Raw genomic sequence first — 14,500 nt, 5'->3', positions numbered from 1 at the left:
TCTGCACATGAAAAATCTACTATGAAGCATTGCGTATGCATTTTTAATTATCTAATTATGCTTCCTCTTTCAAAGAAACTGTCATGTTACCAACAGCCTTTCTTCATGATTTGAAAAAGGCTGAAAAATAGTTTTAATTAGTTTTTCGTTTAATTATTGCAGTTGATTCAGATAAAATATAGTGCACAAACTATTATGAGAACATTGCGCTGTAGCATTTTTAACAGGCAGCACATGTTATTTTTAGAACGAAGAAATTTAGTAAAATAGTTTTTCCTGTACTTCAGAGTAGCTCTCACCTGGTCTACCTCTGTCTCAATTTCTTTTTAACATATTTTCTATATTTTCTTTGTTATTCCTGTCCTTCCACTGTATCATTTAGCCTTTTATATTTGACTCCTCCATTCATTCCCTACTTTTTGCCTGTTACCTGTTGCTACCATTTACTTCTGTAAAGGACCAGCGAATGATTCATATTGATGATTTAGCCTTTTTACATGACGAGCAGTAAGATCACAGGTACAGTAGTACCTCATGCATTTGTGGGGAAAAAGCAATACAACCTGATGTGACAGGGAGACTACTATGCTGAATGCTGTACAAAGAAAGAAAAACTGGTGCATTCATCCTTCTTGCTACTGAAAGAAGTTTTCTCAATTTAGTGGTGAGTGTAAAAAACTCTACGTTTTTGTCATACCTGCACACCCCGATACCTAATTTCTTGATATAGATTTAACATTTATATGCTTGCTATGTTTCATACTTTTGACACTAAAATATACCCATATATCTGCTGTCAAGTTTGGGTCAATGAAGCTGTTTGCCCTTTGATTCCATTAGCCTGTCCACATCAGCAGTAATAGCAATACTTAACTCGGAGTAGTGTCCCTGTAACTGCTTTTGTGTTGGTTTCATTTTATGATTCACGTGATTAGTTGTCTTCACGCTGATAGTGCCATGGGTATGCACACAGACACACAGGTTCCTGCATGCAGAGACAATTTCTGTGCTTGCTTCAGAGAGTATAAATTAACTTATTGAAATGTTCTTCAAAATCTGCTGATTTTTTTATAACGTTAAGGGTTACTCATGGACTTATTCTTTCATTTCATGGAGAAATGTTAGTTTTACAAGTTTAAAAACTTGTAAATATTGTGAGATCTTGTGAACTTGAGATCTTTGAGAGCTGTGAAACTTGCACAATTCACTGGTCGGTGTGTTACTCAGGCATTTGCAGAAAGCAGATTCTGATACTACATTCCAACATGGAAATTTCCTAATCTTCCAAAGAAGGATGTGAATCAGTTAAGCTCCCAGAGACATCTGGAATTAAATTTTCCCCAGCCCTTACCTCAGTGAGAGTTTACACATTGAATACAATGGAGTTGAGACTTTCTAATTCCAGTGGAAGTATCTGAGTCACTGGGAAGTCTTTTTGACAAAATAGGAATATTGCCCTGAACAGATATAATTTACAAGTTCCTGCATTTCAGCTACTGTAATACACTATAACAACTCTAATGTAGTGATTTTACAGAAGAAGAAAATTCTTTCTGATTCTAATAGCTATTTTATGGATATAATATATGATCAATGTGCATGTTAGATCGATATGTAGTTGCAGTAGGTACAGACTGTACACAATGATTATTTCATTGAATCAACTTCTTTGTGGTCTAAAAACGTCTCCTGACTTACTAAATTTTAATATGGGATATGTGTTTGTCCTTTGGTTTGTAAAGCACTATGTTTGAATTAATTTATGAAATACCATAAATTGCATAGTAATTAATCTTACAGCAATGTTATTTATCATAGGTAAATAAGGCTATCTATTCTAAGACTGACAGAGCAATTTGTGGATAGGTACTTTGAGTTTGGATTTATTAATTATATATCATACAATACTAATAGCAAGATGTAGATTATTTTTAGAAATGTAATGTTTCTCATTATTAAAGGAGTGCTCATCTTCTCTTTGGTCCATAACTATTATATGTTTGGGAGGTTATTAGTATTCATGAGTTACCTCATTGCAAAAGGGTGCCATAGAGGCTATGAATTAGTACGTGATTCTGCATTCAACAGAAGAGAAAGGAAGCTTACTAGCTCATGCTGGTGAAGGCCAGGGATTCTGTCTAAAGATTTAAGTTACTGCAACTCTTCGGAAAGAACTTACATTAAAATATCATCTGTACTGCAAGAAATACAGGGGATTACTTGTTTACTCATGGCTTGCATTATTTGAAAAATGGATGAAGTAAAAATGAATGATCAAGAAAATAAACACCTAAAAAGTATTTTTGTTGTACGTCATTAGTGAGTCTAAGATAATGAAGATAATTAATACTGTAATTTTAGCAATGGCTGATCATTTAAGGTTTTTTCCCTGAAAGGACATACTTCCAGATTTTATATAGGTGAGTTTATGGGCAAAGTTTGTTCTGGCTTCCAGTGTCTTACTATCTTTCTTTTTCAGGCAATATCTTTCTATTGGTAGATAGTTACTGGGAACTAGAGCGTGTACCTGTATAATAATTTTCTCAATCTATGTATTTTTTTTGGTGTATGTTTTTATTCATTTTGAATATATGTATTAGATATCTGTATAAGGAAAAATGTACAGTGATTTAATATATGCAATTGGCTTTGTTTCAGTTTTATATAGTTGTGCATGCTATAGTTTAATACAAGCAAATGTAGTCCACACTGTCCTTACACTGTGTTCATTTTATAGAATTTACTTCAGGGTTAATTTTTCTGTCAGCTTGCAACTCATGCTACTCTGAATAATTTTTTTATCTAAATAGTTCAGTCTTCATTCCCACAGACAGAAGTGAAGTACCACTCGCAGGTAGTGGCAGTTAGCAAAACTGAAAGCGCTGCCTCCTTCCACAAATCTGATTGCTGTCATGTAACCACAGTCTGGATTTCACCTTGTGTAGTACAGATAGGATCAGTTTTGAGTGTGTAAGTTCTGACAGAAAAGTGAGAGCACTCCATCCTTCGCGGGGAGCAGGCTGGTGCTGAAGGACAGCTCCGAGCCGCTCTCGCCCCACTCTCTGGCTTGGGTCAAGGGGACCGTCGCTTTAGTGTGTCACTTAGGTTAAAAATATAATGGTTGGGTGACTCTTTTTGCAGGATGAATAACTGTAAAGTTTATTTTTTGAAACCATATTTTACTGATTTAGTTAAAAATATCTGCCGTATCAGGAAAAATATAATCATTATATCATGTCCCCTAGATACAAATAGGCTTCTGCAGATGTGAATTTTTTTTAATTCTGCACATAACCAAAGACTTGTAGGAATACCAGTAAAAACTTTTGAACAAACTTAGGACGTTTACACTGAGATACAGCTACTATTCACTCGGTTCATTTATCTTAATGTATCGTGCATGGCATAGAAGTAGTAATCAAAAGCAACAGTCAGAAAACTGAATGGGATGCCATGTTAAAAAGAAGAAAAGGTAAGAGAACAAAATGTATTTGGGCTGTGCTAAAGTTAGTATTGGAGTTAGTGCTAAATTAGTTAAATTATACGTGCTATTCCAGTACTTTTGAAAGATGAGTTCCATCTGTAAAATAGATGCACAGATATGCCAATAATTAGGAATAGCATAAGATTTTTGCTGAAGTCATTGAAAGAATTGATAAAGCTGGTAAAATAAAATTAAATAAAAATGCAGGTGAAATATTTCATTTAGAAATAAATGGAGTGTACTGATTAATATGTTACTCTTATTTATCCTGCTATTGAAAACTGTATTCGTTTATTTGTTTGTTGTTAGGACAACTAGATTTGAATTGACAATATAACTTAAAAATTTACCAATTTTAGCTTGCAAAAGACTTATATCCACATTTTAATGAATATGTCAATAATCCCAGAAAGTCTAGTAAAGAAAAATAAAGGTTTAGGTATATTATTATCGGAATGGCTAAGTGCAAAAGTAAATCTGTACATTCATGCAGGTCTTTTGCTTCTTTGTGCTTCATAAATTAAACCCTAAGCATACTGATGAAAGTAACAGTGTGAGCTAGGAACTATGTCTCTAAGTGATAGTCAGTAATGGAATGGAAAAATATCATGTTCTAAAGGTATTCAATTAGACAAGAGTGAATTTTAACTGTCTGTTCTTTTGATACTGTTTCAGTAAACATCAAATAATAAACTAGCCCAGGGATTAGGTGAATGTAAAGGAAGCTTAATCTTTATCCCTGTTTGCTCAGTTATGACAAGTGGAAGTACTGCACAGCTGTACGATTTGATCCTCAGAATACAGATCCTATCCCATTAAATCTGTTTCTAGCAAACTACTGGCTACTTTGTACCAGAAGTACACCAGAAAATATTTCCTAGGAAAGCTGAACTTGGTATTTGTATGGTAAAAACAAGCAGAAGATTAATCTGAATTCCAAATACCTAAATCTTTTTAAGGTGAATTTTTAAGTCCTTCTATCTTTTGCAAACAATGAAAATTTAAATTTAGGTGTATCTTCAAAAAAACAATCTATCCATTAATCCAAAAGCACAAATTCATAGCCCTTGAATTTGGAAATTAATATTCCAAAAATGGGATTTTCTTTAATCTACAATACTATCAACTCATATTTCTCAGTTGGTAGACATCACTGACCCCTAAATTCTTATCATTAGATAATGTGAGGTTTGAGCATGAAAGTCTGTACAAAAAAGTAAAGATTGGCATAAAAATATCATAGGATTAGTATTTATTATATCCATAAATGCTTGAAATTATTAGAGCAAAGTCAGTAGTAGGATAAACAACTGTTTATTTAATTGCATGGCAGATTCTATAGTTCATTCATTTTTATTGCTGTAAACAATACATTCTATAAAAGAATATTTCAATAAACTACATGCCAATATAGCTCAATTAAATGTCAAGAGATGCTCTCAACAGAAAGAGGTATTTTCAATTCTTCTCTCTCTTAAAAAGTATTGATTCCTAAACACAGTTACAGAATTGTCAAGGTTCTATGGCTCCAAATGGGAACAAAATCCTAAGAAAGAATGATTTGGATAGAAGGAATCATCAGCATCACAGAAATAGTCATTGAAATTCAATTCCAAGAACTGGTGGAAAGGAATTATCCATGTCCAATCAAAGTAGTTAGTAGGATCCTTGAAAATGAGACCTGTGAGGTTCTGCCCTTCCCAGTTATCAGACTGTACTTTTGGTCTGACTCTGAAATGGCAGTGTTTCCTCCGCCACAAAATGAATGCTGTTGCCTTCTTGCTACCTATGAGCATGAGTAAGAGGATTTCTCTCCTCAGCTGATGAAGAAAAAGGACTCAAGATTCAGAAACTGGCTGATGTGCGAATGATTTTGGCAAACCAGTATCGGTAGTTATACAGAATTAGGGATTGATGGTTCTGTTTAAATACAGGGATTGTGCACACCACTCTGAGCTATTGCTGCAGGTTGTTTGCATATTTAGACAGCGTTATCACATTTTGCATTAGATCTCTATTTCTAAGATTTTTTTGATAAGTGTACAAGTAGGTGATACCACTTCTTTTTAGAGAGAAAACTTTTCTTAAGATTTGCTTGCCATAGCCAAAAATCTGTGTAAGAGCGATGGAACTATATCCAGCCCCAAAATTAAGAACAATAAACTTCTCTAAATCTTTTCAAATTGTAGAAAAATATTTTTATCAGAAGTTTCAGCATAAACTTTGTAGAGTTCATCACTGCTTTTTAAAATTTATTTGCTATTTGAAACATAATGACTTTTATGTTCTTAAATAATATAAATTATTTGCAATAAAATTATTATATTTAATTATTACAATAATTATTTTATTAAATAATGTTCATTTATGTTCTAAATCAGGCAATCCTGATTTATATTTTTTCATGTTGCAGTGTTTGTGGAGAGGTAAAGAAAGAAAGTGTGATTAGCAGATATTTATTATTTGTGTGTTTACACTGATTCAGATTGAGAAGTGCTGTCTGTAACTTTGGAACTGTAACAAAGTTCCTCTTGTAGGGGTTCCAAAAAGGTCACTTAATTCATTGCTTGTTTGGTGAGGACACATTTGATAGAGTGTTTATTTACTAAAGCATAGCTACCTGAATTGAAAGCTGTCTGTTATAGAGCTGGGAAAAAAGCAACAGTGCCGGTGTTTTTCAAAAGCACGGCATAGGCAAATTTATGTATACAGTAAATTTCACTAAGGACTGATGACAATAAGTAATTTTATATTCATATAGAACAGACAAGAAACAGTTTCATGAGAGGTGTACCTATTTAGGTAGTATATTACATCATCAGTAGTTCAAAGGCAGTTAGTTAAGTGATTGATCCATGTCTGACCAATTCTTATCTTTCTATTACCATCTAGTAATAGAAGATAACAGTATTTAAGGCTGAGTTTTGCAATATACAGTGCTCCCAGGATGATGTTTTCCACCAGTATCAGACATGCTTCTGATTGAAGCACTTCTCAGAACTCTTCTCAGTCCAAACCTACCTTGTTTGTACTGTGCATGTTTTTAAGCAGTCAGTCTAGCCAACAGGATTGAAGTCTCATGTGTTTAATTCTACTATTTGGACTATCTGTATAAAATTGTGCTTACAGATTCTAAAATATTTTAGAAAATCTGTCTGTTATTAAAGCAAGAACATGGGTACTTCACAAACCTAATGGTATGAAGATTTAAGCTACTGCTTAAGCAAAAGAACTACTCATGTGAGAAGATTTTGCAGTCAAGACATTAAGACTGTGATGATGTTAATGCCATTTATATATTATCACAAGTTCTATAACTCCCTGCTGATAGCTTTCAGGGAGCAATCCCTCTATTTTGAAAAATGAAACTAATGCATTTTTTACTCAACTTGATACTAATTTTAAATGAAAAGAAGTAGTTTTTTGTTGTTTTTGTTTTCCAGAAGAGTGAAAAGTGTAGTTAAAATACTTCCTAAGGAAACTGAATATATATGTGTGTGTGTGTGTTTGGGAGGGGAGTTTCCAATAAAATACAAGGGAACATTACATAGAAATGTCAAAATATGTGTCCCTCCATTTTGCCATGCAAAACTAAAAACCAGTTACTAAAGTTGCAATGGGATAGGAGGGAAGAAGGGAGAACCTATTTTAAGCTGAGCATGCCTCAGGTGGTCCACTGAAATGTGGCACTTCATGAGCACTGTAGTGCAACACAGCACATTGTTTATGCAAATGCTGTAGTTGTTTTGCTTAATCTGAAATTAACAGGGGCAGATCCTAAGTGCTGAACACGGGTACATGCCTATGCAGAGACTGGTTAGTCCCTTGCTGTTAAGTGTTGCCTATTCAAGGACATGACTTTTCCAGCTTCTTCCAAAAATAATTGTCTATTTTTATCAGCTCTTACATATGGTCACTCATTAGTAAATCTTGGTAACTGTCAGTAAAACACAACTTATATGATCCTCACCTTAAACTTCCCTAGATGTGTCTTTGGAAGGAACTGATTTATGCTTTAGCAGGTTCTAGATCCATCAAAGTCACGGGATGTTATCTCTGCTCACACAGACCCCTTCATGTCTCCCTGGCAAGATTTCCTGTCTGTCTGAAACTTGCAATGGGATAACGAACCCTTCTCTTTCTTTTTTAAGGGTGATGGGGGGTTGGGGCTGGCCATCACTAGTATGTTGCCCATAGGCCTACTAATCAGCAATACCAAATTATGATACAATGAATATTCCTTGTTAGGCTGATTTAACAACTACATCTGAAGTGAGTCAGACTGCAGCTTAAATTTCCATGTCTCTGCAGAGTGATAACTAACTCAACATTACCGTGAGAGCAAGGGCATCGCTTGTTCATTGCAGTGTTGTGACTGTGTATTAGTACATCCTGTGCATATTTGAGCTTGTTCTCCAGAGCACGTTTCTGAATACTTCATCCAGCCTCCATGTGTAGGATCAGAAAAAGGATTCATATAGAAACATTCAATTGTAATATGATAGCTAAGGAAAAACAAACAGAACTGACAGAGAGATTTGTCTTTCTATCAATCGATAAAAGTTCTTTGGGGTTATTAGTTTTTTTTTGCCTCAAAATTGCTTTGCCTTCATACTGCAAGTATTGTAGTTACCTTTCAAAAAAGTGAGAGAGCAAAAACATACAGAATACTGCATGTTATCTCTTCTTTCTATAAAATATGAAAATACAGAAAATTATATCTTTATATCTAGTAGGTCTTAAGGCTTTTGTGAACAGTGCCTACAAGATAAATGTATTAACCTACATGTATTCTCTTGTCCCGTATCCTTTCTCTTTGGCAGTAAAATTGCTGTTTTATTGCTTTCTGTATTCTGGGGATATATGCAGGAAGGCTCTATGTGAGATTCAGTGTTGCCTGTATCTCTGTCAGTCTGAAAAACAATTGGGAAAGCATTCATTTTTCTTTTCCCTCGCAGAAGTGAAGAGCAAATTACAAAACTGGAAATATATAGTCTGAAGAGTATCCAAATTAAGCTTATATATGAGAACCAAAAGAAAAGAAAATGTATCAAGACTTAAAATTAATTTACTAAATGAAAAAAACAGGTTTTTGGAAGCACTGCTACGCAAACAAATTAACATGTTTGTTTTTACTTTGTAACTGTAGTACATTTACTCCTAAAATGCAAGGCAGACGGATGGGAACTTCAGGGAGAATCACTAAGAGCACAAGTGTGAGCGGAGAGATGTATAAACTGGAGCACAATGATGGGAGTCAGTCGGACACGGCTGTCGGCACGGTTGGAACAGGTGGGAAGAAAAGGCGTTCCAGCCTTAGTGCCAAAGTGGTTGCCATAGTGTCTCGAAGGAGCAGAAGCACATCTCAACTTAGCCAAACAGGTGAGTGAGACGCACGCTCTTCAGATGCAGGACTCTCACCAGATGTGGTTTACCATTCTTTCATCTGCGGCATCTGTGTTACATGTATATAGTCCACTTAGGAGAGAAGAATTTCCAGCTGTGAAAGAATTTCTGAGGTGTTAATGTTCTTTGATCATTAGGCATTTACAAGAAACCATATACAAATGCCTTTTAGACTATGTACCATAACAACTTTCTGTCCTGATAAATGAAAAGCGTTTAATTTCTTAGAAGCCTTGTTTACAGGTAGGCAAGGAGATACAGAGACATATATGGGTATCAACAGTGGATAATGGTTTGGGTAAGAGCAGACTTTTATGTACAGAAAATTTCTTTTAGTGGAAGAGTTGAATATGAATGGAGGAACTGAAATCTGAGCAAATGAATGTCAGTTATGTAAGTTTTGTAACGGGTTAATACCTGTAATAATACCTGTAGTACCAAAAAATGTGGTTTTAAAAGCTACCTTTGATTTGTTAGTCAAAAGTAAATCTAATAATTTTTCCTTAAAAACAACACTGGCAAAATGAGGTCAGTGAATTCAGATAAATTAGACTACAGCATGATGCTTCATTAGGAACATAAGACTTCCAACTCTTTAGTGCTACTTCAGAAATCTTAAAAGCTTAATATCTGTATAGCCTGAAGGGAATAAAAGCTCATACAGAAAGATACAAAAGGAAAAAAAAATGTTTTAAAGTCACTGTCCTTCTCCTATTGAACTCCAGTGAAGACTTTTGCTCTTGTCTTCAGTGCGAGCAGGATCTGACCCTAAGGGTTCTTTGTTACTAAAATAAAGCGGAGGGGAAAAAAAAAAAAAAAGAAAAGGAAAAGCGGAAAAGCTTCAGCCTAGCACAGAATTTAATTGTACTGCAGCTCTCCTCTCATATAGTCAGGATAATTTAAACTAAGGTAAGTTATAATATTGTTTATTTATATTATCAAATATCTTAGCTTTTTTCCTTTTTTTTTTCCTGTTATTTATAGATGAGCAGTAAAAGTGTTGGAGAATGTAAAATTCAGTCAGCTTTAATAAAATGATTTCAGTACTTTTCTATACTGCTCAGGAGAGTTTTAAGCCAGAAAACACATAATCATGCAGTTGAACCAAATGATAGCTGTGTAGTAGGTGTATTTGAAGCCCACAATTTTAAGTAATATTGTATTGCTCAAAAATGCAGTAGGATTATTAGCACTCTGCCTGTCTGTGAGAATGTTTCTGTAACTTGATCTGGCATTCCTCTCTAGCTCCTAAATCTCATTGAAACAGGATTTGCTGTGCCACAGAAAATCTTTGCTCCATCTTATCCAGTAGTCCTGCTCCAGCCAGGAACCAGGACTGTATGATTAAGAGGAAAGCTCAGGGGACTACCAAATGTAGCGATGATTTACCTTGCATGAACTTCATAGTGTAGTTGGTAATTAACTTAAAATATAACTTGTGACTTCCAAACACTTCCTAGTATTATCTATTTAAAGCTCAGATGTTCCCGTTCTTCACATAAAGATACCATAGCTCTCCAAATGTTGGTTGATACAAATTTCAAAACAATAGAAATTTTGCAAGGAATGGAACACCTGAAGTTATAATGAAATGCAAACAGCAAATTGTGAAAAATATTATTCAGGATTGTAAAATAAAATTGAGAATGATATTTACTTTGCCTCACTGTGGTACAGACAAACAGTACTATCTCTGGTAAAAGCAGAGCAAATAAAACGTGGCATGTTTTATTAGTCAGTATTTGTTTAGTTAAATTATGTCAGAAAACAGTGAGTTGTATTAATATATGTATATTTAGAACAATATACACGTGAGATTTTATAGGTTTTCCAAAGACAATCCATTGTTGGAGACTAAATACTCATGCCCTAAATCAGGGACACTCTTCCCTTCCTTCTTATGGTGTATCTATGAGAGGGGAGGAGGACTCTAAGAAGGTCTAATTCATTTTAATATGTTGAGTGTGTAAATTGATAATGTCTCTGCTACTCACAGTAAAAAAATCTGTTTTGATGATGCAATATAAACTAGATCTTTAAAAATGGTTATATGAAAGTCAATTCTAATAGACAGACACATTTTGAAGCTTTTAAATTGGTATTGAGGTCTATGGGCCTGCGCAGAGGTGGTGCAAGGTATGAGCTTCTGCTATAAGTCATCAATAACTGAAGGTGTGCTGTTATCATAGAATCATAGAATATCCCGAGCTGGAAGGGACCCACAAGGATCATCGAGCCCAACTCCTTGCACCACACAGGTGAACCCAAAAATTCAGACCATGTGACTAAGTGCACAGTGCAAACGCTTCTTAAGCTCCGACAGGCTTGGTGCAGTGACTACTTCCCTGGGGAGACTATTCTGTTGTGACAGAGCATATATTTTGAAGGAAATATACATAAAAAAATATATGTATGTGTAGCCTCCATAGCTTTTTTCTGAATTGGTCAGTTTTGGTTTGGTTTGGTTTTAATTATTATTTTTTTTTATTTTTTAAGACTTGCATGACTTAAAGTCATATACTTATGATATTTGTATTTATTCATTTCTGAGAACTCAAAATAGAAGACCAAAAATAATACAAAAGGTTGGATATTTCTTGACAATCTGAGTTTCCATATTACTGGGAAACGTGTATATCCAAACTTCCAGTTTGTTATCGTCATCAAAGCTAGTAAAATTAACTTCCATCTTGATTTTTCATTTGAAGAAATGGTCAATAATGGCTGAAATCCACTTTTTGTAGATAATTCTTGCTTCTAGCACATTGCATGGGTTTAATCTTATCTAAATATATAGTGCGTATGAAACTACTACTAGGTAGCATTTATTTCTAAGAGTTAATATTCTTTACAACAGAAAAAGAAGTGTGTGAATGAGCCTGCGCATGCATGTGTGATCCTCTTTGTATACAAGGGGCAGATTCATTTGTATGTTAGATTTAGAAGGATCAGTAATCTCATTATTCTGTACATACTTATTGTTCACTACTGTTGGAAAATATTTTTTTCTGAATTTGTGCCTATTGTCAATGAAAGGATCACTTTTCATTTTTATGTTAATCTGCAAGGAAAAGTACCTTTTCGATTATGCACCTTCCTTTCAGTAATGTTTAAGACTTCATAATGCTTTTAGTAAGTGTTCATTGAAATAACGCAATCCTTACTTAGTATGGTTTGTTTGTAGTGTCTACAAATTGGGTAGATTTTATAGTTTGTTAAAAAAGGCTTGTAATTGCTGGCAGTATTTTGATGAAGATCCAGCATGTCATATACTATCACAATGAAATGAAGAAAAAAGGAAGCAAAGCCCCCCAAAAGAAAAAGTATTCTCACCCTCCCAAGTCTCCTGGTACATGCAGAGTTGTGCCTTAGAAGGTGAAAGGATCCCTCCCTTTTACTTTCTAAGCCCCAGACAGCAGATAGGGGTTCAGAAAGATCATCTGCTGTTAGGAGCATACTTTTTCCTGTTTTGTTAAAGTTCCTACAGTATTTTGCAAATATTCTGCTACCATATCTTCACTGTCTTGCTACCAGAGATAGGGTAGTGTCACATCTCTTTCATATATTCAACCTGATACAACTGCCTGCTGGATTAGCAAGACAGGTTTTTTCTCTGTAAGGCAAATGGGCAGGTTGTCTGGCTGTATTTTTGTTTGTTGTATTGAGGGACTTGGAGGATTTTCATTCTTTAGTCACTACCAATGGTGACCAACTTTTCTGTCAAAAGCATTGAGAATAAAAGTTTAAAAGGAATTACAAAATAATTTGGAAGTGTTTACTTAAGATATCCAGAACATGATAACTAGTATAGACAGAAGAACAAAAAATGCCAGCTCTGAGATAAGTGTGAACAAAACCACCAGAGATGTGACTGGTAAGCCTGTTGAGCCATAGGTTCTATTTCTTCAAAATATGAGTGCTTTTGAGTCTGATTTTATTTTTGCACAGTTCTCAACACCATTAACATCTGTATTCTGACTTGTTTTCCACTGGCATTGCTCGAGAAGCATTAGCGATCTCATACACAGAGGAGACTTTGCCTGGGATATTGTGCATTGTTCCCATACCTGCTTTGAAATAGATGAGAGCAGAAGAGTGGCAGAGAAGGGGAAAGCTAAGGAGGCTGGAAGAGTGGGGAGCTTGTCCACTATCATGTTCCACTTATGCCATGTTGTTTTTCTAAATGGAAATACCTTGCCATGCTTATGTTGTGAACAACAGTGAAGTATTTCTATTTGCAATCCATCTTCTGTTTCAAAAGGTTAACTTCAGCAACCAAAAGTCAAGCTGTAGATATTAACCTCTCACAGACAGGTTATGTGCTGTGAAGTGGAGCTGAAATCAAGTATTGTCACAAGGTGAAAGCAGGCTGGAAAAATTTCTGTGCGTGTGTGGACTGGTTATTTGGAAGGTATCCTTAAGTGTCTGTCTGTCTGCTTCACTCAGGAAGTAACTGGCAATCTGAGCAAAACCACATGAGGATCTTATAACCTAGTTCCCCGTGAAAAAATTGCATGTGCCCTCACATGGAATTCCCTGCTACAGTATATTTTTTGTAATTTCCTGAAATTCACCTATTGGAGAAGTGACTTTCTGCATGTTCTCTTGGATTAAACTCCAAATTCCTGATTTCAGAAAAGCTATCATTGTCTAAGTGAGGAAATGAAGCCCTAATAATCTTATCTCCACACTATGGCTGGCTGTAAGAGAGATCTTTTTGTGTGCTCAATATAGCTTTAAGAGAACTTCATCTGTTTGACTGTCCAGCATTTCACTTTCTAGGAATAATCTTAAGAACTGTTTTTCTCATGGTTTTATTGGAAGATTAAAGTCTAGGTAAATGTTTAGAAAAGACAACACTGTCCATTTCACAAAGTGTCCTCTAGTGATGCAGAATGTGACAGTTCACTGGAGGAACTTAAATTACTGAGTACTTAGTTCTTAGCAAGCACTACTACGTTGTGATTAAAAAAAAAGAAAACAAAAAACAACAACAACAACAAGAAAAAACACTGCATGGGAAACAAAAATTAAGCAAAGCAAAGGAATCTTCCTTCAGAGCTACATCATTTCAGAGTAGATACTTCCAGAATAAATCTGGTTTTTCATTTTGGTGGTGCAAGTAGGGATAATTCTCTGTCCTTCCTTGTAGTAGTTTTATGATACAGGAGATTTCATACAGGCCAATATAGTAATAAGGACAGATAAAGCATATAATAAATCAGAAATTAAATATGTTGAAGGGTGAAGGCTTTTGAGAGAAGGAGGGTGTTTGTCTTCTATCTCAAGAAAGACATTGTTTCCCTCCATAAGGAAGAAGGGAACTCAGGAAAATAATTGTCTTTTTTTTTTTTTTTTTACAAGGGTCATAACAGCCTTTTGTTCTAGCAGTCAGGGTTGTTTTGTATTTTTATTTTTTTTCACATTTATTTTTGATTGATTGAGATTCAGTTGTAAAAAATGACAAGAATGCATTTCTGAGCATGTTTCTTTTAACTCTCAGCCTCTAAGTATTTTTTTTCATGAAATAAATTGTACTTATAAAATTATATTTATTTGATAAGAAGGCTGATTGTTAAACAAGTTCAGTAGACAAATTTTATCTAGACT

General features: G+C 34.7%; 1 protein-coding gene across 45 annotated transcripts in view; it reads left to right on the top strand.

Annotated features, from left to right (window-relative positions):
- The window catches only part of RIMS1 (regulating synaptic membrane exocytosis 1), a 318,659-nt gene that overhangs the window by 266,993 nt on the left and 37,166 nt on the right, over positions 1-14,500 (top strand). For 35 of the 45 annotated variants that reach the window (XM_080587685.1, XM_080587707.1, XM_080587696.1 and 32 more), the window contains one exon: positions 8,634-8,866. The exons of the other annotated variants lie outside the window; for them this stretch is intronic. In XM_080587685.1, the coding sequence (XP_080443811.1) occupies positions 8,634-8,866 (233 nt within the window). The remainder of the gene's footprint in view (positions 1-8,633; positions 8,867-14,500) is intronic. 45 annotated transcript variants of the gene reach the window in all.

Source organism: Anser brachyrhynchus, assembly GCF_964034855.1.
Source record: "Anser brachyrhynchus genome assembly, chromosome: 3".
NCBI lineage: Eukaryota > Metazoa > Chordata > Aves > Anseriformes > Anatidae > Anser > Anser brachyrhynchus.
Note: the sequence above shows the minus strand (reverse complement) of the source record. Positions and strands in the feature narration are given on the sequence as shown.